Source organism: Musa acuminata, chromosome BXJ2-9, assembly GCF_036884655.1.
Source record: "Musa acuminata AAA Group cultivar baxijiao chromosome BXJ2-9, Cavendish_Baxijiao_AAA, whole genome shotgun sequence".
Lineage (NCBI taxonomy): Eukaryota > Viridiplantae > Streptophyta > Magnoliopsida > Zingiberales > Musaceae > Musa > Musa acuminata.
This window is the reverse complement of record NC_088346.1, coordinates 47,863,549-47,890,757: the sequence shown is the minus strand read 5'-3', so window position 1 is coordinate 47,890,757 and position 27,209 is coordinate 47,863,549. Positions and strand designations below refer to the sequence as shown.

At 41.6% G+C, this 27,209-nt stretch overlaps 3 protein-coding genes across 7 annotated transcripts; all 3 read left to right on the top strand.

Annotated features, from left to right (window-relative positions):
* The first annotated feature begins 676 nt into the window (after positions 1-676).
* On the top strand, positions 677-6,255 carry LOC135623743 (probably inactive leucine-rich repeat receptor-like protein kinase At5g06940). 2 transcript variants are annotated; one of them, XM_065127003.1, is made up of 5 exons: positions 677-834; positions 947-1,697; positions 1,782-2,004; positions 2,131-4,697; positions 5,737-6,255. In XM_065127003.1, the coding sequence occupies exons 4-5, from the start codon at positions 2,237-2,239 to the stop codon at positions 6,093-6,095; spliced, it is 2,820 nt and encodes a 939-aa protein (XP_064983075.1). In that variant the 5' UTR covers positions 677-834; positions 947-1,697; positions 1,782-2,004; positions 2,131-2,236; the 3' UTR covers positions 6,096-6,255. The 2 variants fall into 2 exon arrangements, with proteins under 2 accessions (XP_064983075.1, XP_064983076.1); XM_065127004.1 differs by having other exon boundaries at positions 2,120-4,697.
* Positions 6,256-19,276: 13,021 nt separating this feature from the next.
* On the top strand, positions 19,277-21,696 carry LOC135623742 (transcription factor bHLH130-like). 3 transcript variants are annotated; one of them, XM_065127002.1, is made up of 7 exons: positions 19,277-19,982; positions 20,058-20,196; positions 20,514-20,815; positions 20,892-21,062; positions 21,139-21,204; positions 21,306-21,374; positions 21,462-21,696. In XM_065127002.1, the coding sequence occupies exons 1-7, from the start codon at positions 19,656-19,658 to the stop codon at positions 21,549-21,551; spliced, it is 1,164 nt and encodes a 387-aa protein (XP_064983074.1). In that variant the 5' UTR covers positions 19,277-19,655; the 3' UTR covers positions 21,552-21,696. The 3 variants fall into 3 exon arrangements, with proteins under 3 accessions (XP_064983074.1, XP_064983073.1, XP_064983072.1); XM_065127001.1 differs by having other exon boundaries at positions 20,049-20,196; XM_065127000.1 differs by having other exon boundaries at positions 19,277-20,196.
* A 1,042-nt stretch (positions 21,697-22,738) lies between these two features.
* On the top strand, positions 22,739-27,054 carry LOC103999225 (uncharacterized). Of its 2 annotated transcripts, none has more exons than XM_018831394.2 (7): positions 22,739-23,189; positions 23,880-24,128; positions 24,214-24,348; positions 24,794-24,913; positions 24,982-25,068; positions 25,153-25,619; positions 26,808-27,054. In XM_018831394.2, exons 1-6 carry the CDS (start codon positions 22,833-22,835, stop codon positions 25,600-25,602), a joined length of 1,398 nt encoding a protein of 465 aa, XP_018686939.2. In that variant the 5' UTR covers positions 22,739-22,832; the 3' UTR covers positions 25,603-25,619; positions 26,808-27,054. The 2 variants fall into 2 exon arrangements, with proteins under 2 accessions (XP_018686939.2, XP_009419177.2); XM_009420902.3 differs by having other exon boundaries at positions 22,745-23,189; positions 23,880-24,005; positions 26,808-27,050.
* The last annotated feature ends 155 nt before the right edge of the window (positions 27,055-27,209 follow it).

Here is a 27,209-nt window from a genome sequence, read left to right as displayed (position 1 = left end):
ATGTTGGAATCGATACTCTAAGCTGAAAGAATAAACTGGGATGGTCCAAGTTACTCAAAGTAGACCATTGCCTTTCTGTTCCTTCATGGACTGAGCCCAGTAAGATCAACTCATTGTTTAGCTTGAAGATTCACATGTAACATTTGGCTTGAGCGTTTTTTGGCGGTCTGCTCCAGATGTGTTTTGCAGTTTATTTATACCATCGAGGGGGAGAGTTCTTATTCCCTAGGTTTCAAAGACTATGGTAAGAAGAATATGTGAAACTATCAACATTATGTGTGTTTTGAAGTCTTTTCTGTTATAGTTATCAATGTTAGATGTAGTTGATGTCATAAAGATAATTTTGTCTTTCTATGATGCATTCTATTGCTATATCTTGAATCTTCTAAAGAATTAAGAAAACAATGATTGCTGAAGGATTGGTCTGAGTTTGTTCTTACTATTGGTTCTCAATTCTTCAAATTCCTTTGGCATGTCTGAGCTTTCACTTGTTGCTTGGATACTCTTTATTACAGAAGTGCTTATTTCAATCTATTGTTAGATTACACTGTATTCCTTGTACAACAACATTGTTGATGATTTGTATACGAAATGGGAATCACCTGAGGAATCGCAATAGTTCAAATTCAGATTTTTGGTTAAAGTTGATTGTCCTTTTCTTCTAAGAAGTAATATGAAGCCTGCAATATGGAAACAATCTTGTACCGAATTCTATTTTGTTCAATGTGGATCATAGACAATTTGCAGGGAACAATGCTCCAGAATTAGGCTATTGGTTTGTCTTAGCAAAGAATGCTCCTGAAATTTATGGTTGCGTGCAGCAATTTGTATCAGGTGATTATGTGATAGCAATTTCTTTTTCTTTATTGGTTACGTGTATTATCATGTGTGCCTATGCATAGATGTTTAATTGTTAATCCTACTAACCCTTATCTTTTCTTAACAGGCAACAATATCACTCCCACCTAAAGACAATGCTAATCCTACAATTTCTCGTAGAATCCAGTGACGAGATTGTTGGCCCACTCCAATGAACTCTTGAAGAAGAAGAAAAGAACAACTTAGATCATATGTGCAGTTTCATCAGCCTTACTAAGATGCTGTCAGCTCGGTGGAAGTTACACTTGGAACAAAGCCCCAAGTGCAGGACAAGAGCAATCATGGTGGTGGTGCAGTCTTCGTGCTCAAGAATTCATTTCATTCGGTGCTCAAGTTGGTGCCACTTCAGACCTTCTCTATCCATATCCGATACCATTAACTCATGGGAAGAAGGAAAAAAGGTAAATCTTGAAAGGAGTCCCGTGGGATGGGGTGAGACGGATCTCGCGGTTCCATCTTCATCATGGATTCTGATTCTGAAAGTAATAAGTTGATGTGTGCAATCTTTCTCTTGGGTGGGTAATGCTCTTTTCCTGCTTGGGGTTGACTCTCTTTGGTTAAAGGTCAACAACTTGCTAGTGGAGGGTTTGTGGTGGAATGCAAAAGACAATGTCACGTTCTCTACCAAATTTCACTGTACCATTGTTGTCTTACCCGAAACCCCACCAGAAGCAGACACCTTTCTGTATGTGATCATTATTCACACACCTGGATTTCATGGTGAAGAACTTGGAGATTCCTTGCCATATATAATCCCGCAGCCGGGCATGGCAAGATTTGGTGATCGGAGAACAGCATACATTGCAGACTAAAGCATGGTAATTATGTCCATCGAGTACTGTCTCACTTACAAAGCATTGACTTTTCTTTTCCCTTTGGTTTACATGCTAATCAATGTACAGCGGAGGATGACAGTGCAACAATCGACGGAGCATCTCAGTGCGCCTTTTTGGACGTAGCTAAAAAGTATGGGTGTGCGTCCACCGTCGACCGCTACCTCTTGCATGGGAATCGTAACCTTCGTCACAGCCGTGTGATCGGAGGAGGACGACCGGGAGGCAACGCTGGAGTGAACTCGGGTCGTCGCTTCGCAGTGACCTCTGACATATCGTCTCCGACTCACGGGTCAGTCTTTCAAATGCTTTTAATCCATCCCTGCTTTGGGTTCTGCATTCTGTGTCGGTATTCTTCTTCGTTTATTATTTTAAGCCTGTTATTTGTACTGGATCATCAACACAAGATTAATGGTAGGTCATGAGGTAGATGAAGCCAGGGTCAGGTAGTGGAGTCCACCGGTCATGGAGGACTCTGTGCATCTGGGTTTCTCTTCAATGCCAAGGACTAAATCTAACAGAGCATGCAGTGCTGTTGCAGTGCAGAGGCAGCATCACTGCATCATCAGCCTCGCTGCAACAACTACAAAAGGGAGTTGATCTCATCTCCAGCTCAAAGAATGACTCTAAGTCCCCACTCCACTACAAGCCTTGGCAGCAGAATACAACTCTGTCTCAGACCCAAAGAGTGGGAAGAAGAAACCATGGCTTCCTCCTCCGCAGCTCACCAAACTCTCCTCCTGACTCTCTTTCTCTCCTTTGTCAGTGCCCTCAGCTCTTCCTCTGAATCAGACCTCCTCCTCACCTTCAAGTCCTCCATGGAGGACACTACCTTGGCTCTATCCGACTGGTCCCCGAACTCCACGAACCACTGCAACTGGACTGGCATCACTTGCTCCAAGACCACTTCTCTGGTCACCTCTGTGGATCTTCACGGCCTCAACCTCACCGGTGACATCTCTCCTTCCATCTGCCAACTCCCTCAGCTCTCCGACCTCAACCTTGCCAACAACTTCTTCAACGAGGCCATCTCTCTCCGGCTCTCCGAGTGCACCAGACTGGTCACTCTCAATCTCAGCAACAATCTGCTTTGGGGAACATTTCCTGACCAAATAGTTCTGCTCTCCAGTCTATCTACGCTCGATCTCAGTAGGAACCGCATTGAAGGCCAAATACCCGTCCGCTTGGGTTCCTTGGAGCGGCTCCAAGTTCTCAACTTGGGAAGTAACTTGTTCTCAGGTATCATCCGTCCCCCTGTTTTCAGAAACTTGAGCGAGCTAGTCCTTCTTGACTTGTCGCAGAATCCATCTTTGGCATCTGAACTGCCTCGAGAAATTGGGGGGCTGGCTAAATTGAGATGGCTTAAGATGCAAAGATCTGGTCTTTATGGTGCGATTCCTGAATCCTTCATTGGTTTGCATGAGCTGGAGGTTTTAGACCTTTCCCAGAATAATTTGACAGGACAAATCCCTTCGGGGTTCGGGTTGGGTTTTCTGAAGTTGACTGCTCTGGATTTCTCACAGAATATGCTTTCTGGATCATTTCCAGCTGATGTTTGCTACGGGAAATCTCTCAAACAACTCAGTCTTCTTGAGAACTCCTTCACTGGTCCAATACCTTACAGCATTGAGAAATGCCTGAGCCTCGAGAGGTTTCAAGTGCAGGACAATGGCTTTTCTGGAGAACTTCCATCTGGTTTGTGGTCACTGCCAGAGTTGAAGCTTGTCCGAGCTGAAAACAACCAGTTCTCAGGTGAGATGCCCGATTTGGCTGGAGTTCTTTCTCATCTGGAGCAAGTTCAGATTGATAACAATAGCTTCACGGGGAGAATTCCTGGAGGTCTTGGAATGATTCGCACGATGTACAGGTTTTCAGCTTCGCTTAATGGTTTCTCCGGTGATCTCCCTGCTGATATTTTCAATTCACCGGTCTTGAGTATCATAAATTTGTCCCACAACTCGCTCACAGGGTCAATTCCAGAGCTCAGGAACTGCAGAAAGTTGGTCTCGTTTTCCTTAGCAGACAATAGTTTGACCGGAAACATCCCACCTTCTCTTGGACACCTACCAGTGTTGACATACATTGACATTTCCAGCAATAGACTCAGCGGTGAGATCCCACCAGAGCTCCAAAACCTGAAACTTGCACTGTTCAATGTTTCCTTCAACCAGCTATCAGGAAGTGTTCCAACTTCTCTGGTTTCTGATCTTCCAGCTTCATTCTTACAGGGAAATCCCGATTTGTGTGGCCCTGGGTTGCCAAACCCATGCAATGGGTCACTAAAAAGACGAAACTCTAAGACCATTGGATTGTTCTGGGCGGCAATTGTGGTATCCATTGCTGTTGGTTTCACAGTCTTAATTGTGGGGCTTTATGTGGTGTGCAGGATGTTACGAGGAAAGCCCAGATCTGGAACATGGAAATCGGTATTCTTTTACCCTCTCGGGATTACAGAAGAGGAGCTGCTTATGGCTTTAGTTGAGAAAAATGTGATCGGTGAAGGTGCTTTTGGCAAAGTTCACGTCCTTCAGCTACCTGGGGGAGAATTTGTTGCCGTTAAGAGGCTACTAAACTCCAGTAACTTGTCTTTCAGAATAGTGAAGGCTGAAATTAAGACAATGGCCAAAGCCAGGCATAGGAATGTCACCAAGTTGTTGGGCTTTTGTTACTCCAAAAGCACAATTCTTCTTATTTTTGAGTACCTGAAAAAGGGTAGCTTAGGAGATGCCCTTCATAAACCAGGCTTTTCGCTAGAGTGGAGTTTTCGCCTCAAACTGGCTATTGGATCCGCACATGGCTTACTGTACCTTCACAAAGATTATGTCTCACAGATACTTCACCGGAACATGAAATCTAATAATATCCTTATTGGTGATGGTTTTGAGCCAAAGATAACTGACTTTGGCCTTGATCGTATAATCGGGGAGACCTCATACAGGTCATCAGTAGCTTCTGAGTTGGGTAGCTATTGCTATATGCCTCCAGGTAAATTATTTAATATAAGAAATCATCTACTACTCTTTTTAGGAATTTAATTCTCTGGATTTACTGAGACATATTTCATATATGAATTTCCCCAATATAATGTGTCAACTCAATTACATCAAGAGATACCAACCCATTGGATGTTTCTTGCATCTGTCATTGTGGTACAGATACCACAGATATTAATTGCAATAACATGGATGACATTGACTGCCATTCAGTTCCTTTGATAAATTATATAAGTTCCTTGATTAAAGTCCACATTGTGCTTTCAATTGAAAGAGTAGGTGAATCTCTTTATTTTTGAGACAAGATAATGTATCCAGACTTTGTTCTGATCTAGTGTGGTTATACAGAGGACAGGGATCTAAATAGGCCTTTGATCCCCATTCTATCTCCTCCAATTCACCAACAGCAAGTAGAACTTTTGGCCCCACTTGGAGATGGTGCCTTATATACATAAATTACCCTTATAAAGCTTGGTAATGCAAGGCTGTGAGTGAATGTACAGCAAGCGACATTGTAAGGAAGTATATCAAATTATTCCTAGGTTTGACACTATGAGGTGGCAGAAGATGAAAGGTGTTTGGCATCATTTGTGTAATTAGACACTGGCTTGCTAGGTGTATAAATACTTTCTGGTGATTTAATTTTGACTGCATATAATTGAATTGCTAGCTATTGTCTTGCGTGAGATACTGATCATGGTTTTGCTGATCTTAGCTTTTGGATGTCAAGCAATAAATAATTAGGCCATAGAACAAGGAAGCTAAAAACAAAAGTGGAATGCTAGAGCTTTCAGTATTGTTTGAACTTATTGCACATAAACAATGGTTAATCGAATTTCGTTTGGTATTTGAAATTGTAATTTCTTATTTATTTCAAATATGCCAGGAATGTGAACTTTTGCATTCCCTGTGAGATGAATGAATGTTTCTTTTCTCCTCATAAAAATGAATTGAATGAGTTGAACATTGCTTTGTTTTCATCTAGCAAACTGAAATATCTGTACGGCATTGTGCATTGCTACTGATTGCAGAGTATGGCTGCAGTAAGAAACCAACAGAACAAATGGACATATACAGCTTCGGCGTGGTGTTACTGGAACTTGTTACCGGAAGGCCAGCTGAGCAGCCGGAAGTTAGGGAGTCCCTCGATGTCGTCAAGTTTGTAAGAAGGAAGGTGAACATGACAAATGGAGCTCTCCAAGTATTAGATCCCAAGATCTCCAGTTCAGCACAGCAAGAGATGTTGGAGGTACTCGAACTTGCTCTTCGATGCACTTCTATATTGCCTGAGAAGCGACCAGCAATCGTCGAGGTTGTCCGATCCTTGCAGTCGCTTGAGCCAATCGCCCACCCTCCAATGTTTTCCAGTGAGTTGCCTTCTGCCGAATAATGTACATAAAGAATCATCTGCCTTTGCTAGTGTTCTAATATGCAGGAGTGCAAGAAGGAATAGAGGTTTTGTATAGCAGAACTTACATTGCTTTTGCTGCTGCTTTTCCCTGATGGCTTGTACAGTGAAAATTAGTAATTTGGAGTGGTATTTCCATTAATTGTTATCCGCCACGCAGATTTACTGCTTTGTGTTTAGTTTTATTTCGTTCGTTACAATTGACTCTTAAACGACAACGATCTGCAAACTCTCCAGGAAAAAGCCTATACTTCTGTTATTGTGTGCCCAACTTCTAAAGGAATGTGGCAAATTTATATCAGTTGCTCTGATAAGAATACAAAGGTATGAATCATGTCTCATGTACTGATTTAAGCATTTAAATGAAATAATATCGATAAAAATGTCGTGGTATCTGAATAAAAAATCGTGTGCCCATATCTTCATCTGCCACACATGTAAAATGCAGGGACATCTTTTTTACACATTACTTCATAATCTTCATTTTTCTTTTTTTTATCCTATACTATTATTGTGTAAATTTTGATGGTTATAATAAGTTCGGAGAAAATATCGTTGATGTTTTGAACCTATATGTATAGCTTCATCCAAAGTGTCTCTAAGGTGGAAACATTGTATTCCCAAGGTGTCATCTACATGAAGATCGATAACGGGAGGTTTTTCGACCTAGTCCCTCTAAGTTAGTAATCTACGGTCCCCAAATGTGGGTTCAAATAGTCCAAAAAGAGTTCTTTGCATTGGGTTTAAGATATCTTTTTATATTGAGTTTGTGATTATTTTCATCATCATAATAAATGAGAAGAAAGCTAGTGAATACCTTCATTGTCATAAAGGATGATAAAAAAGTTTATGTTTGTCTTTCTTGTTATAATGAATGAAAAGAAAACTTGTGCTTTAAATCTTCGTTATATAAGCAGATGGGTGGAGGATGACTTGGATCTCACGTAGCAATCACGTGTCAATTGATATTAGCATTCTTGGGGGCTCTTGTAAGAGGGGTTTGAAACACGAGTATTCAGGATCTTATCTTATAGGTCAGGTTTTCCCAATTCTAGTATTTCAGGCATGTTGGGCCTGTGTTTATGTCGAAGCATATTTCTCTTAGTGTGAGTCAAGTTTTCTCGACTCATGCATCTCGGGCACATTTAACCTTGTACTTCTATCGTAGCAGATTTCTCTTCATGCGAGTTGAGTTTTCTCAACTCATGCATCTTAGGCACATTTAGTCTTATGCCTCCACGATAGCAAATTTCTCTATGCAGGTTGGGTTTCTCAACTCACACATCTTAGACATATTTGGCCTTGCGCTTTGCGCTTTCATCATAATGGATTTCGCTTGGCATGGGTTAAATTTTCCCGAGTTACATGCCTCAAGCATATTTGGCCATGCACCTCTACTGTAGTGGCTTTATTTTGGCGGGGGTCGGGTTTTCCTGACTCACATGTCTCGGGCGCATTTGGCCTTGCGCCTCCGTCACTGTGGATTTATCCTAGTGTGGGTCAAGTTTTCCCGACTTATGCGTCTTGGCCACATTAACTTTGTGTCTCCATCATGACAAATTTTTTCACGCGTTGGGTTTTCCCGATTTATGTGTCTTTGGTATGTTTTGCCCTACACTTCTATTGTAGTGGATTTCTACTAGCGTAGATCGAGTTTTCCCAACTCACATGCCGCGGGCACATTTTGCCCTATGCCTCTATTATAGTGAATTTCTTCATGTGGGTCGGGTTTTTCTGACTCGTGCGTCTTGAGCATGTTGGCCTTGTGCCTCCGTTGTAGTAGGTTTTTTCATATGAGTCGAGTTTTCTTAACTCATGCATCTCAAAAATGTTGGCTTTGTGCCTTCACCATGGCGGATTTCTTTATGTGGGTTGGGTTTTTTCAACTAATACGTCTTGAGCTTGTTGGGCATGTGCCTCTGTCATGGTAGATTTTGGGTCCTTGGTGGGCTCTAAGTCCTTCCTTTATCATGGTAGATTTTGGGTTCTCCCTCCGCCAAGGGATTTTGGATCCTTCCTTTGCCATGATTAATTTTGAGTCTTCTCTCTAACGTGGCAAATTTTGGGTTCTCTTATTGTGATAAGCTTTAAGCCCTCCATCCGTCACGGTGGATTTTAGATCCTCCCGACATAGCAGGCTTGAAGTCTTTTTTTCGTTGTGGAGGATTTTAAGTTCTCCTTCAACCGTGGTAGGCTTCAAGTCGTCTCTCCATTGTGATGGACTTCATATCCTCTTCTCGCCATGGCGGGCTTTGTCTAGGGGTGCTCGATCAACGACTTCATTGACTTTAGATGTTAGAGGGACTTAGTGAAATTCCAGGGATCGATTAGTAGTACCTCGGGCCAGGCCTTCTTCGGTAGAGAGACCATCGTCATATAGCACTAGAGCGACTCCCTCGGGTTGCTTTTCAGCTTTTCAACATTGATCCTCATTAGGAATTTTATCACAATGAATTTGGTCATCACCATTTTGGAGTAGGATTCATCCCCAAATATGACATGCAGGCTGTATCAATCATGATCCTCTTCAATCAAGCGTTAATCATCCTCACAAAAACCACCAAGGTATTGTTATGGTTTGGGTCGAAGTATTATAACTCTTCTTTCTTGAAAGTTATTTTCGAGTCGTCTTCTAACCCCAGATACTTTTTTATGGTAGCCCAAGCATAGGCTTTACGACCCGAAGAGCTGCCTCCTCTCGAGGCAAGGCCACCGATGATGACATTGATCTACATCTCCACCTCTCCATCGACCCATGAGGTCGAAGCGAAGATTCTCGGTGCCTCTAGACAAACTTCCCGAGGTATTCTCGACAAATGAGTTCTTTGATTTGCTCCTTCAAATCATAATAGTCCTATATGTCATAGCCATAATCACGGTGGAGGTGGTAGTACTTGGATTTGTTCTTTATATCCAATGGTGTCTTCATCAGTTGAGGGACTTTCAAGAGCCCTTTTTTTTTATCTATAAAATGACTTCGGTTCTAGTCATGTTCAAGGGAGTTGACTTGGACCTCAAGAAAGGTACCTCGGGTCGGTCATTTCTTCTTCGCCTTAAATTAGCTCAATCATTTTTTTCTTTATCATGGTGACCTCAGGGTCGGGATTGATGGTGGTCACTCTTGTCTCAACCTTTTGCGCATCTCCTCATCCTTACTCGAGACCAATGCCTCCATAGCAATATATTGGTTGGCTCTTTGAAGCACCTCAGGTGGGCTCTCCTCATCCTCACGCATCTCCTCATCCTCGCTATCGTCATTGATGGCCTCTCCACCAATGACTAGAAAAAGTGAAAGGGCTTTAGTCCCAAGACCTATAATTATAAGTGACAGATGGGCTTCTTGCATGCCTCAGATCTTGATAGCGAGGATTAACATTTTCTCTCGAGATTGTTGGAACTCTCATCATATCTCTGCTAGACGTTGGTCAATTTGTTGTAATTGGATCCTCAATGAGTCATCCATCGAATCCACTGACTGGGTCTCAAATTCAAGTTGAGTAGAGTGGTGCACTGTATTCCATGGTCGGGGAGTGAGGCACTCCCTAGACCAGCGGTTCCATAGGCCTTAGGTGATCCTGAGATGTTGGCACCACGTTGGGTGAGGGAATCCCGACAAAAACCAAAGCCAGTGACGGTTGAGATATTGATCGCAATTGAGATGGTGGCGGTGCTTGTTAGGCTAATTGAGGTAGGAGTGGGAAGATAACCTGGATCATGTCAGTTAGTGTCTGCACCTATTTGGTGAGATTCAAAAATGCCTTGACGAGAATAAGTAGGTGGCTTGAGGTTATCCCCGAGGGCAAAAGACCTATGTCATTGAACAGACGCTAGTACCGCATTGGTGTTTACGCCGAAGTAGATGCATCCACATTAGGGAAGAACGGAAGTTGTCCCCCTTGAGTAAAAGTGATATGGATTGGAGGCAGAGCCTACTCGTTGGAGCATTTGTTCGAGGGATTGACGAGTGACCATTCTTGCGACATCAAGCTCTCCTAGCATCAAAATGTTAGAAAAAAATATCGTTGACGTCTTGGTCAGCCTAACGTGATCCCGAGGTGTCTTCGATATAGAAACATTATACTCCTGAATTGTCATCTATACGAAAATCGAGGTCGGGAGAGGTTTTCCAACTCGATCCCTCCGACGCTCAAGTTAGTAATCTGAGATCCCCAAATATAAGTTTGAATAATTCAAAATGAATATTTTACGTTAGGTTTAAGATATCTTTATATACCTTATAAGATAAGAAGGGAGTTTGAATGAAACTTATGATTATCTTTCTTATCATAATGGATGAGAAAAAAGATTGTATTTCACTGCTTTGAATCTTTATCCACTTAGCAAGATTAGTGGAGGGTGATCTCCATGAGAATCTATACTTCACCCAACCCATGGTGGATGCAATTTTCACTGTAAATGTGGGATTGATGGAAGAATACATGGTCGTATAAGAGGTGATCGTTTCTTGTTTCTCAAGTGAAGATAGCTTTGACAAAGATGAAGGTGAGTGAGGACAAAAAGCCCAAATGATATACAAGAATTGCTTCAGATAAAGCGATCGGCTGAGCCTAAGTAATATTCGTTCAGCTTTCGTTTCTGCATGATGGAAATCCCCCACAGAGATACGGTGGGGAAAAGTCATCAGACCGAATTCTGATGCTGGGAGCGCACATGAGAGCACTTTTCTTCCTGGCCAAGTTTTGAGAGCATGGAGGATTATACATAAACCCACCCACCATTAATGTCGTTGCAAATAGCTGTGATCGATCTCGATCGACTTTTCCATGAACCGGATATAGGAAACACAAGGGCACTTGGGACAGATTTATTGCACCAATTAATACAGCAGCATCTGAGAGGTTCTTTGGGTGGCCTTTCTTGTTGGGAATGTCTACAACCTGAGTATATTGCAGTCAGTGGGGCAGAAGCTGCTGTTGCCTCTTCGGGGATGAATGGAATATATTCCGATCGACGAGGAAGAACCACAGCATATATGGGCATCTGAGGAGGAGGATATGATACCCAAAATCTCTGCCCGCGGATGCAGGAATCTTGAGGCTGCTAAGTTATTGGAGGTGACTGCATGCAGGCATCGTATTCTGATCCCACTGCCACGGCCACCAGTGTTCTCCAAGGTGACGGATTCTTGATGCTCTCTCGTGCTGTCATAATTCGAGGCGGATGAGGACGGACGCTGCTGATCTCCATGCATTCATTTGTTGATCCAATTCCGATCAATTTAGTTCCGGTTTCAGTCGAATCATCCCGCTGTTCATATCTTAGTATGAGAAGATATACTTAACGTATGTAAAATTACATGTCCATCCCGTGATAGACTTCAGATTTGCGTGCACGCTCCGCAAGAGTGACGATGACACGTCTGTCCTAAAGGTAGAGAAAGGACAGTTGACATCGCGAAGCAACAGCGGCAGCAAACCAGCATCGCTACGATGGAAGAACACTGTAGCGAGTGGCTTCGATGAAGACGAAGACATTGGTGGGCTTTTACTTTTCTTCTCTGTACGGCGCGCAAACGCTCGCGAGAGCGGCGAAGGCGAGACGGCGATCCCGAACGGAGAGCGACGGGATCGGACTTCTCCGTGATGTCGAGACTTCAGAAGATGCGACGCCGCCGTTGCGTTGACCACCGCGTTCGGTCCACAGAGAGAAACCCGAAGCATAAAACACAGAATTATATATACATATATATATAATTCTGTGTTTTTACATATTTAGCCATATAATTCCCTGTTGGTTGAATCAATTTAAATAAAATATATAGCAAAATTAATTTTTTTAAAAAATAAAATACTTAAATTGAATCATATAACATCTTCGTTTTGGATATAGCAAAGTGTCCAAGTCAAATAAAATTGCTGTATAATTTTGACCAATCTACTAGATATAATTTGGCCTGGTCAACGATTGAGGCGTTAGAGTTGACCGTTGACACCAAGGGGATGGTCACACACATCCTACCAAATGTAGTGTCTTACGATTGCATTCCCACTCTAATCTCTACATGTAGCCAAAAAGAGTGTACGGTAAAAAAATATTAAGTTTATTAGGAGAGAAAGTCATTACATATTTATATTTTATGCATAGAATTATTCGAAATGTCTCTAAGGTAGAAACATCGACTCCCTGAGGTTGAAAGAGATTTTCCGACCTAATTCCTCCGATGCTCAAATTAGTAATATGATATCCCAAAATATAGGTCCAAGTAATTCAAAAAGAGTCTCATGGGTTTAAGATATCCTTTTATATTTCAAGAGAGTTTATGATTGTCTTCCTCGTCATAATGAATAAAAAAAGTTTATAATTATCTTCCTTATCATAAGGGATGAGAAAGAAGCTTATAATTGTCTTCCTTGTCATAATGGATGAGAAGGAATCTTGTGTTACCTACTTTAAATCTTCGTCCATGTAGATAGATGGGTGAAGGGTAACTTGGATCTCACGTGACAATTATGTATTAGTTGACAGTAGATTTCCTATCATTTGTTACCCTCCCAAAGGCATACTTCTGGGCTATTGCGAGAGAGGTTCAAAACATGTCGTTTAGTTCGTCCGACATGAGAGCATTCTAGATCTCGTCTTACGAGTTAGGTTTTTCCAATTCAAGTATCTCGGGCATGTTGGGCCTGAGTGTTTGCCTATCGGATTTCGTTTAGCACGGGTTGGATTTCCTTGACTTATATGCCTCGTGCATATTTTGCCCAATGTTTCTGTCATAACGAATTTATCTTGGTGTGAGTTAGGTTTTTTTTCAATTCACACGTCTTGGGTGCATTTGGGCCTGTGTCTCCCCCATAGCGAATTTCTCTTCGTGCGAGTCAGGTTTTTCCGACTTATTCGTCTTAGGCGTATTTAGCATGATGCCTTCACCATAGCATATTTCACTTGGCGTTGGTCAAATTTTCTCATCTTACACACCTTGAATATATTTAGCATTGTACCTCTACCGTAGTGGATTTATCTTGACGTAGGTTGAGTTTTCCTGACTTACGTGTTTCAAGTGCATTTAGCCTTGCACCTCCATTAGAGCAGATTTATCTTGGTGCGGGTTGGGTTTCCTTGACTCGTGCATCTCGAGTGTATTTAGCCTTGTGCCTCCATCGTAATAGATTTATCTTGGCACAGGTCAAGTTTTCTCAACTCACATCTTAGGCGCATTTAGCCTTATACCTCCGTTGTGATAGATTTCTTCTCATGTGGGTCAGGTTTTTTAACTCATGTGTCTTGGGTAAGTTGGCCTTATGCCTCTATTATGGCAAATTTCTTTATGTGGGTCGGGTTTTTTCGACTCATGCATCTCAAGCACATTGGCCTTGTGCTTCCACTATGATGGATTTCTTCATATGAGTCGAGTTTTCTCGACTTATGCATCTCAAGCGTGTTGGTCTTATACCTTCGCCGTTGTGGATTTCTTCACATGGTTTAGGTTTTTTTTTACTTGTGCGTCTTAATTGCATTGGCCTTGTGCTTCCACCATGACATATTTCTTCACAGGGTTAGTTTTTCTCGATTTACGCATCTCAGACATGTTGACCTTTTGTCTCTACCATTGCAGATTTCTTCACATGGGTCGAGTTTTCTTGACTCATGCGTCTCGAGCACGTTGGCCTTATGCCTCCACCGTGGCAGAGTTCTCTTCATGCAGGTCGGGTTTTCCTGACTTAGGGCACGTTAGCTTTATACCTCTATTGTGACAAATTTCTTCATACAGGTCGGGTTTTTCTAACTTATACATCTTAGACATATTAGCCTTGTGCCTCCATCATGATATATTTTTCACATGGGTTGGGTTTTCCTACTCATGCATCTCGGGCGTGTTGAGCTTATCCCTCCGCCGTGGTAGATTTTTCTTTCACCTACCATTAAGGGCTTCAAGTTCTCTCTCTACCATGGCAAATTTTAGGTCCTCCCACCGTAGTGGGTTTCAAGTCTTCCCTCCGCCATGGTGATTTTGAGTCCTCCCTTTGTCGTGGTAGATTTTGGATCCTCCCTTTAGTGAGGCAAATTTTGGATCCTCCCTCCATTATCGTAGATTTTGGGTCCTCCTGTTATGATAGGCTTCAAGTCCTCCCTCCGCCATGATAAATTTTAGGTCCTCACTCCACCGTGGTAGATTTCAGGTCCTCCCACCATGGCAAGCTCCAAGTCCTCCCTCTACCATCGCAGATTTTGGGTTTTCCCACCGTGGTTGATTTCTCTTTACGCGGGTCGGGTTTTCCTGACCATAGTAGTTGGAACTCCACAAATAACATCAAGGTCTCTTCTGCTAGTCATAGGTGTCCTACAAGCCAATCATGTGAGTGATGATATGTGTGATACAATATACACTTTTTTTACTTATTATTATTTATTAGTATTTTCTCACTTTATCTTGCGTATTACATATATTGTGATGTCTATGAATTTGTGTAATGAGAATCAGATCATGATGTGATTGGGATAATGAAACCAATTCGCCTTTAAGCATAGACCCCAAATGATCCTGGTCGTTAGTTACTCGAGAGAGACATCAAGATAACTAGACAAACTAGTGTGCTATATATCCATCCATATAATAGAGGCAACTGATTTCATAGCTACTCGTGTGGGGACACTAGAGATGTAGTACAGGTGCTCATTGGAAAATGAGTTCACTAATCGATCTGCTCGTTGAATGCCGGATAGTGATGATACCTTATTATCAGACAGCGATTCCATTGTCCTAGTGGTGTATCTGGTCCTTAGACTTGAGACACCAAGAATATCTTATATGAGTACTCCTCTCTTTGATACTAGACTTATAGGTCCGGAAGTTCCAGATCTAACACAATCGGTCATTGGGAGTGGCAGCCAACCTTACAATGATAATTGAGTATCGATAGAGGTTCATTCACTCTCGATGTCATGAGAGGAATATCCTATGTATTCTTGCTTAGGCAAATCCTTAGCTATGGTCATTCGGATTGAGAGAAAAAAAGTTTTCTATGAGAATCTAATTAAAATGAGACTCTAGTAGAAACTATATGAGCCTGACAACACCATATCCGGTATTTAGTCTTTGGAATATTAGATAGATGAGAGATTATAGATACACGGTAATTGAGGACAGACATGTCCAATGGATTTGATTCTCTTATATTGTGTGGGGACTGTAGCATAGTGACATAGTGCGTCTATAGTCGATGAGTCAAGTGAATTATTATAAAAGATAATAATTCACTGAGTCAGAAGGAGATCTGATAGGTATAACTCACAATTGGCTCGATATTGTGATAAGTAGAGGTTCGGATATGAGATATTTGCTGGAGCCCTATCTTATTGGATATCCTATAAGCTCCTGAATTATTGGATCTTGTGGATAAGATCCAATGAGAGCCAATGAGAGATTATTGGGTAGAAATTCATTAATCTAAGAGACTTGGGTAGTTGGATGGAGATCTAGTACCCAATAGGGTAGGATCTATTAAGGTTAAGTTGATAAGGACCTCTATAAATACGAGGGAACTAAAGGGGCATAGGCTATACCCTTTTTTGTTATCACCTCCTATACTCCTCCCTCCCTCTCCTCCTTAGCTGATAGACTAGTCATGAGGCATGTGGACAGCAAGAAAAGTCGACCTCTTCTTGATCACGTGGTGCGCATGGAGAGGAGGATCGTGCAACAATTTGAGGAGCATCTTCACTGCATCTATCATGTGGATCATCGCTAAAGAGAAGAATAGTTGACCTCTTTCATCCTCTCTCACAGATCTATAAGTTTTCAGTGATATACAATCTCCCTAAGTAATATATCTTTTATATATATGTAATTTTCAGTTTTACAGATTTTTGCACACTAATCTTCTTACGAAGATAAAAACTTTTTATGCAGGAAATCTGAGATTCTTGTTTTCTGTTCTTCCATTATGCATGTGATGCTACCCTAGTTTTCCCAACATCTTCCATGGTAATCATGGGGTATAGGAGGTCATCTTGCATGACATAAGCAGAGATCACCTTGTCGGCTCTCTCGCATAATGCGATTCGCGAGGGCATCGATCAAGGTGGACTTGGTAGAGCCATTTGTCCCCAACACCGTGAAGATCTCCCCTTCCCTCACCTCGCTATAGATGGAATTCAACAGCATCTTAATCTTGGGGATTTTGCCTCCGGTGGTCTGAGTGCGATCGTGAGGTCAATGGCAAGGTCGTTCTTGCATAAGAGCGATAACTTTCTATGCTTCTTTATGCCCCGAGGGTGAAGTCATCAAGCTTGAGGATGTGATACTCTAGGGAGGCATAGCCATCGGTCTTGGCAACATCATTGTTGTGAGCATCACCAATGTGCTTAAAGAGCTAGTTGAGGGTAACGGACTTTCCATCACCTCCACCTCTAGAGTCCTGATTGGTAGTGATAGTTTTCAGTGCTTCTTCATGTTGTATGAGAGATCGGTGAAAACGAGGACAAAAGGGATGGAGGCAGAAGGCTAAGTGGTCATTGATGCCACCTCTAAGGGCAAAGTCATTGAGCTTGAGGACGTGGTGCTCTAGGTTGGCGTAGCCATCGCTCTTAATAACATCATTGTTGTGAGCATCATCGATGCACTTGAAGAGCTAGTTGAGGGTCATAGACTTTCCATTGCCACCACCTTCGATGTCCTGGTTGACATTAGGTTGGGGCTGTGGTGGTTGAATAGGCCGCCATGGTCAATGTTCTTAGCCTTTGCCATTAGGAAAGATCACTAGTCGAATAAGGATATCTTATCCATGAACTGGGATATGGTATCGCTTCGCTATCCCCTTTTATCTTGGGGTCTCTTGTTGGTCACCAGTCTTAATGATAGTTGAGCTACTGACCGCGATTGAGATGGTGACATTACGCGATTGAGATGGTGACATTACTTATTGGGCTAGCTAGGGCAAGAGTGGAATAACAACTTGCATCATACCCATTAACATTTGCACCTACTTAGTGAGGTTCAGGAATACCCAAGCGGGGAAGAGTAGATTGCTCGAGGTTGTGTCCGAGGGTGAGAGACTTGAGTCATTGAACAAATACCCATATCATGTCAGCGTTTTAAGTCTAAGTGGATGCATCCACATGCGAAAAGGGCCTCCTCACTTGGGCATTTATTAAGAGAGTAGGTAAATATTTTTATGATATCAAACCCTCATTCTATCGTCAAAATGTTAAAAAAAAATATCGTTGACGTCTTGGTCAACCTATATGGTCCAGACCCATATGCGTAGGATAGTTTGAAATATCTCTAAGGTGAAAATATCATGCTCCTAAGATGTCACCTGTACGAAGACGGAGGTTGAGAGAGGTTTCCCGACCTAGTCCCTTGGATGTTCAAGTTAGTAATCCGAGACCCCCAAATGTAGATTCAAATAGATGAAAAAGAATATCTTGCATTTAGTTTAAGATATCTTTTTATATCTTAAAGGAAAAGGAAGAGTTTATAATTGTCTTTCTCATCGTAACGCATGAGAAAGAATCTTATAATTATGATGAGAAGAAATCTCATGATGAAAAGATATCTTATATTGCTTTTAATTTAGATCTTATATGATAACCACGTGTCCGATAGACTTCTATCAAGTTATATATTTATAACGAGATGACTGATATGAGTCAAAAGAAGTATATATATCTTAGATTGTTATAGATATTTAAATTAATATATTTTTTTATTTAAAAAATATTTTCTTTTCCATGATAGAATGAGACACCCACTATAAAATTTATATTACAGTGAACAATGATAAAATAATCAAATTGAACTAGTAAAACTAACAAAATTAAAATAAATATGTTAAGAATTAGATAAATATATTCAAAAGAATATAAGCACTTTTTAAAAGCAAAATATCAACCCTACTTGAAGATTAGTATTGGTCTCATCCCTATAATTCAATAGTATCATACCTCTTAAAAGGAAGAAACAAAAAATTAATAAAGCTTATTAACAGCACTTATAATTGATAAATAAAAATAAATATTTTTGGATGATTTTACTAAAAAAAAAGTCTCCCTTCTTTTTTTCTTCAAAAGTGTCTCTAGTTTTTATCTTTTTTAAATAATACTCTTATATTTTATAATTTTATAATCGTTCTTTCCTTTTCTTCTTCTCTTTCGTCCTAACGCCTCACCACTTCTGTATGGTCATCTTTGCTCCCTACTGCCATCACAAGGTCTTGTGGCCTTTGCCCTTAATGTCGCCTCCAAACATCATCCTTAATCATCTGCTCCCAACATCGTTCCTTGCCTACCCCCTTTGCCCTTCATAGAGTTGGTTGGAGAAGGACGAACAACATCACATAGAGATGATGAATTGCCTTCCCCCCTTTTCAATCACTCGCATGATCTCAATGGTCTCCCCTTCTTTGTTGCCTCGAGCACTCATCACCCTAATGGTCGCCTCTTCTACGCGATGGGTGAGGAAGGATAGGCGGCGTCGCACAAAAGTAATCGTACGAAAACGACGAGTAAGAAAGGGAAGGACATTTATAAAATTACAAAAAAATAGAAACATTATTTTAAAAAATAAAATAGAGGCCACTTTATACCAAATAAATAAAAAAATTACAAAAAAATCACCCAATATATTATATATTTTTGAGTTCAATCAGGATTCCAATTATAAAGCCTAAGACACTTTGCAAAGCATACTTGCAAGGGTAAATTATATGATCAGTCGGAAGATAAATATGGGGAAAAAACTTTTAAGAGTTTCAATAAAACCATTCTGCATGCCTTACAATCGTCTGCAAATACTAAAATTTGGTGATAATACAAGTAAAATAACTGAAAACAAACGTTACACCATTCAAATCAATACTAAAATTTTCCGAAAAGATCCCTTTTCGTGTTCATAATTTGACATCCTACAATATAATTTAAATACACGCTTATATCTTCTCAAGAGCTTCCTTTCTGTGAAGAACATAATCTTCCGCTCAATATCCAAAGAATAGTGACAGAATCGGCACGTGATCTTTTGAATGGTTCCTTTTATTCCCTTTTTTCTGGTTTAATTGTCATTTAGATCGCTTCGGGGCATTTTTGGCAATTCATATGTGGGGCACTGAAACTGAGACCGGCCGTACACTGAAGCTTCTTACGATATCATGGGCATTTTCGTCACTTTGACTGTATAAATAGCAGCGCAAGCCGGAAACCTCTGTTTTGTTTTCGATGGCGGAGATTTGTGATTATAAAAAGAAGAAGAGCGACTCCACAAATTTCTGATGGAAGATTCTGTCTTCTCCCCACTCTTGCTCGTTCATTTATCGGATTTGGAGCTGCGGAAGATTTAGGAGTTAATTTGTCGGAGTCTTTGGAAGGTTTCGAGCAAAAAAAATTGCTTTTTTGGAGGTTCTTCGAGCAAAAAAAATTGCTTTTTCGAGCGATCGGGTGGAAGCTTGAGGTTTCGATTCCTGCTCTGTTTCCGATCTGTACGTGTTGAGCGGCTGCAGCTGCAGATCGTTACAGAAGCTTAGAGACAGATTGAGCTGAAGAAGAAGCTGCGTGACTTGGAGCAGAAAGGAGGAGGGGGAAGTAGTTATGTACGGAGCTCCTCCGGCGACGGCGACGTCGAAGGATCTCGACCTGGCTTATCCGCCTGCCGCGCCTCTCGGAGGCCACCGGAAGGAGGAACCCGAGTCGGCGGGCCTCCACGTGCTCCTCCACCATCCACCAGCACAACAGGAGCAGGTGAGCCCCGGTCTCCTCCGGTTCCGATCCGCTCCGAGCTCGTTGTTCGAAGAACTCTGCGAGGACTTCCTCCCCGCAAGACCCTACGGCGCCGAGACCGACGAGCCCTCGGTTGTCGATACCGTTGACTGCCAGAGGAGGCCTCAGTTCTGGCGGCCACCGCCATCGGGGGAGAAGGTCAGCCCTCAACATAAGGTTGCATCCTCCTCTGCTCTGCCGATGACGCATCATCACACGCAGCAGCCGTTGCAGATGCCGAATCATAGCTTGTCATACCGGACGATGGGTTCGATGCTGGCGGAGGTGGAACAACACGAGAACGGAGGTGGCAGAAGCTTCGCCAACCTCACTCGCCAGAGCAGTTCACCCGCTATCGTCTCATCTCACAATGGTAACAATCTCTCTTCCACTTCAAATTCATCAAAAATGTTCCTCTTTTGGACAAAAACCATGCGTAAAATTTCGTTTTGCTTGGCACGATTCGTGTTTGCGGATTGTTTCTGATATGGACTGCGTTCTACAAGAACCTGAAATGGAACTCTGCCAAAGCTCTGGTAACGGGAACAAGGAGTAGAAATTTCTTCCTCCGTTGCGTGAGGAAAAGAACCGAATTGCTAACGCAATAGTAGATAGTCAACGACTCTAAGAGTTGGGTTCTAGAAAATCTCATCTCGTGTTTCTATTGGTCTTCTTTCATTGCATCTGTAGGCTATCCTATGATGAGGGATCTGCGTGGTTTCAGAAATGAGGGTCTTCCTCCCATGGGAGATGCAGCAAAAAGGTTTAGGGGTCATCAGTTAAGCTTAGGAAAGAGACAAAGCTCCTTGATGTCTCGGATCTCTGAGACGGGGAGCGAGGAGTTCGGCCGCGGTAGTCATGAAGAGAGCGGGTGTTACATGCCTGGTTGGGAAGAGACCTCTCTGCTTTCTGCAAACAGCTTCGCAGGGACGAGAAAAGGCAGTGAGGGGGAGGACAAGACAGGCGCCGGTCTCAACCACTCGGAGCCTCAGGTACTTCTGCTTCGCCTGCTTCATTCCATCGATCAGCTTCTCTGGCTGCAACAATTCTGCATTTGATCCTGAACAGAAGGGGGAGGTGAGGAACCATGTCTCGGGTGTCACACATCAGCTCAGCTTGCCCAAGACCTCGTCGGAGATGGCCGCCGTCGAGAACTTTCTACGGTTTCAGGACGCAGTCCCCTGCAGAATCAGAGCTAAACGGGGCTGCGCCACCCACCCGCGAAGCATCGCCGAGCGGGTTGCTGCTTCCCCTGCTCTTTCCATTCATAAGCATTCGTTGCCTCAGGTGCTCATTTAAGCATGGATTTGATCAGGTGAGGAGGACTAAGATCAGCGAAAGGATGAAGAAGCTACAGGAGGTTGTTCCTAACATGGACAAGGTAAGTCTCACTTCCGATGCAACAGCAGCACGATCTTGACACTGGATTGACAGTAACAACCACATCCTGCACTTCCCTTACTCGTGTTCATGAATTTGAAGCAAACCAACACTGCCGACATGCTAAATTTGGCCGTTGACTACATCAAGGATCTCCAGAAACAAGTCAAGGTATCCTTCTGAAGAACCATGCCGTTCTTGTAGAATCTTAACCTGGCATCTCTTTGATTTGATTTTACTGTTGGCTGCTGTTGCAAGACGCTGACGGAAGGCAGGGCGAGCTGCACCTGTTTGTCCAGCAATCAAAATTCTTACTTGAACTCGAAATCAGGAGCGAGAGGTTCCTAAAGACTTGGAAATGGCGTTGACTTTTCAGACTAGATTTGTCTTAGCTGGGATAAAGCTTTTTGCTTACTGGAGGAAACTCCATTGAAGCAGAGAAGACGCTTATCAATCATTGAATAGAACTGAGCCGATCGATTAAACTCGTGTATTACTCTGTTTCCTGCGTCCAATGATGCTTGCATTATCCAAGCAAAGGTTGGCACACTTGTCTATACGAGAAGAGGATGAAAGAAGCCATTGATGCAACTACTCTTGGCCTTCTGCCGAGAAGATGAAATGATGAGAGCAGAGAACGGAAAGGGCGGGGAGGTGGTCGGAGGCAGCTGTATCCAACAAAAGAATTGCTTGCCGTTCAACAAACAAAAGGAAACCTTCCTTTCCTTCAATTCCACTGTTGGTGGCAGTGATGGCCACGTCCTCAGCAACAAGAAGGCTCTTTCTTCCTATTCACTTTCCCTTGCGTCGAATACCTTCGTGAAGAAGGAATCTAATGTTTCCTTCATCTCGGACCACAAGAGTTGAGGTGGGATTGCCAGTATAACTCATCGATGATGATTGCATTACGAAACTAAGTAGATAATTAGCGTGCATAGTTTAGTTAGAGTCAAAATTGAATCGGTCAAAATCGAATCGGTCTTACGATTCATGATTCCAAACCAAATTAAAATTAGACATACTTCGTTAGGTATAGTTAAGAATATGGATAGAATAAGAAAGAAATCTAAATATCAATGAAAAATACGTCATTTTTTATGTCATTACAAACACCAACAACAATAATAAAGGTAATTATTTGACATGAAAATAGAAAGAAACATATCCTGTGGATCCTAAACTCCAATATTAGTGCATGTTTATCCTTTTAATTAGCCCGACTCGTTCGCATTTACGCCTTCGTGCCAATTTTGGAGGGCACGAAGTGCACAGCGATTGCTCTCACTCCATCTGTGCGTTTCGTCTGATCGATCACTTTTGGAATGCCAAAGCCAACTGGACTTTAATGGACGGTCGGAGATTAGATCTATTCCATCGAACTTCCATTTGGAAGTGCGACGCACCCGTTCACTTACCGGAAGGGATTCGGTGAGGAGATATGAGGTCCCACCGTGGGGACCCGAATTTGACTAGTGAAATAGATGGTAGGCAAGGTAGGTAAACTTGTTTTCGTTGTCGGAATTCCCGAGTCCGCCCTTCTTTTACCGTCGCGCACGATTAAAGGTTTGAAATTTTCCGGTCTGAGCTCGAACCGCCCTTCTCCGCTCCATCTGCGCCGCCCATCGCACGATGGACGGCGGCGAGTACGCGTCCAGCCGCGGCCCGGGCGCTCCGACGCCGGCGCGTGTCTCGCTTGCCCACCTCGTCTCCCCCTCCCGTCGCCGCCTCTCTAGCTGTTTCGAAGAGCCGAGCCGGCCGGCGCTGAAGAAGATCGCTTGGGTCTCGCTCCAGGGCCGCCTCGTCGGCGCAGAGGAGGCCACATCGGCCGGCGCAATCGGAGGCGGCTTGAGCGCTGATGAAGCGGTGGCATGGGATCTCTTTAGCCCTCTCCATCGGGTCCTCGTTGTCGCCGTCGTCGCGGCAGCCGCTTACAACTCGAAGAGGGCTCGGCAGATCGAACAGTTTCAGAGATCCGTAGAGCTAAGGGTGAGTGCTTGATCGAATAGGGTTAAAGCTTACACTTTACGCTTATTGTCGACATCTCGTTTTGATTGAATGGAAAACATGGTCACTTATGTTTACTTGCTTGATATTTAGTCAAAGGGCTTCTAGTTACTGTTTGCAGTGGAATTTGATCTGGGAGAGAAAAAAAGTTGCAGCTTTTGATTTCCCAGCTTGAGATCAGGAGATGAAAAAGGAAAAAGAATTCCTTTTTACAGTCCCAGAGTTCTTTGAAAAAAATATTTAAAAAGTGAAACTTTTTATCATCATCCGGAGATACTTCTTGTAATCAAGACCCCATCTTTTGTACTTTATGAACTTTTTGAACCTTCCAACTCTGTGTTTAGGGTGAGTAGGAAAAGAAGGGCTTTGATGGCTATTGTGTCGCAAAATATCTTTTCTCTAATGAAACAATATACTTCCTTTTTATATGTCTATATCAGAAGGCATCATATCCTCAGCTAGTTGTGTGTAATACATGAAACTTCTGTTCTTTTCTTGAATGACTTTGTAGCATGGGTTTTCTTTTCCTTGAAATTTTTAGTATTAGAATTTCTAGTCATCCTAATTCCTAACAAACTACCTTTCTTTGTCATGAAGTAACTTTCTCAAAATGTCTATTTGTTTACTGAATTTGCAAAGAATAAATGTATTGTTTTTCTCTTGATGAACCAGGACCAGGTGCTCCTCAGCATGCAACAGAAGCTTGATAATTTATGTGAGCAGATGAACTCCCTTCAGGATCAACCAGTCAAATGCATTTCGGGGCTTTCATTGGAGAATGATCGATTCAATGCTGAGGTGAAACAATTACAGGTTGCATCTCAATTTTGTGGTTCTAGGACTTCACTGCTGGAGTTTAACCCTGAGAGTGGAAGTTTGCCTCTTTGTAGACACGTATCAAGTGGGCTACATGGAGGGAAAGTACATGTCTAGCCAAAAATGAAGTTTGCTACATGTAAAAGCAAATCTGTTGTTATTTGGTGTAACACATTATCTTGTCGCACAGGATGCCACTGGGATAGAGTCTGCAAAAGAGGAGGCCTTCAACGCAGATAATTTGATCCCAACGGAGCAAGAAGAGCGTCGGATGTCTGATTTGTCTGATTTTAATTGGAGTGTTACATCTTCTGTTGACTTTCAGGTGATGAACTCCCAAACATTTCGGTATACCTATCGGTAATGTGGTACTTACTTGATTTCAATCAAAGTTATCTGGGTTATCATTTACTATATGGAGAAAAAAAGACATGATTGAAGTCCTGATATTTGTTGTAAAGCTTAAAGAATCAGCATCTTAGCTCCTAAGTTACCCTGTTTGTCTGTAGACATTAGCTTAACTTTGAACTCTCTTGAGAGAGAAAAAAGGTAAATACAGTAACGAATTTCTGTGAGAAAGAGAAGTTTGATTGCATGAGGATTTACTGTACCACATTTTGATGATTAGCTTGCTCATGGAATGACACATAACTTATTGTAATCAATTTATTTGTGAATGATTATATTACTGGTCAGAGGTTTACCTAAACATGTCTCAATGAAATCAGATAATCTTCCCCATATAAATTTGGTACTTGAATTGCTTTCAGCTAAGTGCATTAGCATCAGAGCAAGAATTCTATAACCTTCGCAAGGAGTGTGAAGAGAAGGATGCAAAAATAAAGGAATTAGCTATTGCTGTCGATGCATTCAGGGCTGCTGACTGTAAGGTGATTCTTGTGTTTTGAAAGATTGCAGGAGAATTATAGTGTGATAACTCAATTTTTTTTCCCAATAGAGGATAACGGAACTTGAAGAAATCATAAGAAGGAAGAACTTGGTGATCTCCAAACTGAAGAAAGATAAGGCTGTTCTCGAGAAACAGGTAGAATAGCTTTCCGAAATTATGAAATTCACTGCCATTATAGTTTCCACTGATTTAACTAATGGCATGAAAAATCTAACGTAGGTTGTTGAGCTTACAAGGCTCCGGAGAAGTTCTTCTACTGCTTTGGACACTAGCAATCTGCAGCCTCCAGTCATGGCAAATAATATCCTGTATGACATGAGTAGTACTAGTCCATCATCTTCTGACCCGGATTCTCCTATGACCAGCAAACAATACCATTCTCAACGTTCTGTTGCTGAGGATAATCCTCAGCGTCATGACATTAGAATGGCTGAAATTATAAGTCCATCCTCAGTGGAGCATTTAATTCCCTTGAACAAATCAAATGATGGGTCTCTAAAGCAACAATTTATTAGTCCTCTTAAAGAGAACCAAAGGATTCAGAGATCTGAACCAGCTTCTGCATTAAGACAGAGACGAATTGTGCATTTTAGTGAAGATTCCAAGAGAACCAGAAGGGCTGCTCACCAGAAAGCAAATTACACCTCTTCAAAAATGAGATGGACCTAAATATTAATGTCAATAGGGTAAAAGATTTCTTTCTTGGCTTTATATATCTTTGCTTATGCATGGAAGCAAGGTTCGTCGTATCATGATGTATCGCTTGGTACAAACAGTATGTACTGGTCCGATAGGGGATCGGTATGGGTGGTACATGTCATTTTGTCTATATGCTCCATTGTATAATGTGTTGATACGTTGATACATATCGTATCGACATCCGGTCGATACATTGGTACGGACCGATAAGACGAACCATGCATGGAAGTTCAATTTACATTCTTTCTATGTCATCATCATTTTTATTGTTTGTCCTAGCAATCATGCAATATGTGGTCCAGTGTGGTATTCAGAATCCCATTGTTGCACTTGTATATCTCTTATTGCCTTAGACTTAACCAAAGTACTCAGACCAGTTTTATTTACATCACACACTGTTACGAATGCTTTGTGTTGTGCTATGACATGCATCAATCATTTTATTTAAAAGTTTCAATGTACTGCATGTAACATCTGTCTTATTTTAATCATCTTCACAGCTTTCCATTTGGTTCATAAACATATGTAAATGTTCAGAATGATCTTTTTTAACCCAGAATAATCTTTCTTTCAAGAGGATTAAAATGCTTCTTTTGGTTCATAAAACATGTTAATGTTCAGAATGATCTCTCTTTCCATAGGACCAAACCCTCTTTGTTAATAGATTCCTGTCAATTAGATTGATTTTGATCATACATGTTTTGTTTCTGTTAATTAACCAGCTGAATGGAATACCATAAAAATCATTAAATTTGCCAATATTCAGAAGTAAAATTTGCATCGACTAAGAGTTGTAGTTGTTTTTTAACTAATATTTGATCACCGACATATCCAATGAGTGAACGCTAGGCTAATATATTGACTATGTAAAGTGCTGAATACAGGACCAAGATCGCACTTACAATATCTTTGTACTGAGGCATCCTATTGTTGGATATGCAATCAATTGGTTCTGTTGGACAAGTTATTGATGACATTCAAGTTTATATTCTGTGAAATGTACATGAAGTATGTAAGAAAATTACAGATTTATCTGTCTCTAATTGCTTTTGCCATGTTCTCTTCCTTTTATCATGTCAAATTAAAGCAATTTTACAGTATTTCTGATTTTTTTTATCTATCTATAGTTTTTAAGTGTGTTTTTGATTTCTTGTGTCTGTCTTATTGATCAACAGGAGCAGGTACTTGAAGAGGAAGCATTGATGATATGTAGGCACCGGGTGGAATTATCAATTTTGTACAGTTTTATGGCACTGCAGCTGAAACCCAACAAAAACTTGTTTACTCTATTTAAGAAAAGATTCAACATACTGATTGTTCTAAGATTTTATTTATCATATGTTAATGCTGAACAATTTTCAGGTGCAAACTCTAATGCAAGCTGTGCAATGCTCATTAATCTCCATCAATTTTCTTATTTTTAAATGTCAATCAAGAGAATCAATGTTGAATATATTGTTTCTTGCTATACCATATTTTCAAATGTCAATGAAGAGAAGCACTGTTGGATGTATTAGTTCTTGTCATTATTTTTCCTCTTCTTTCTTCCAGCTGCTGTTTACAGGACCATTGCAATG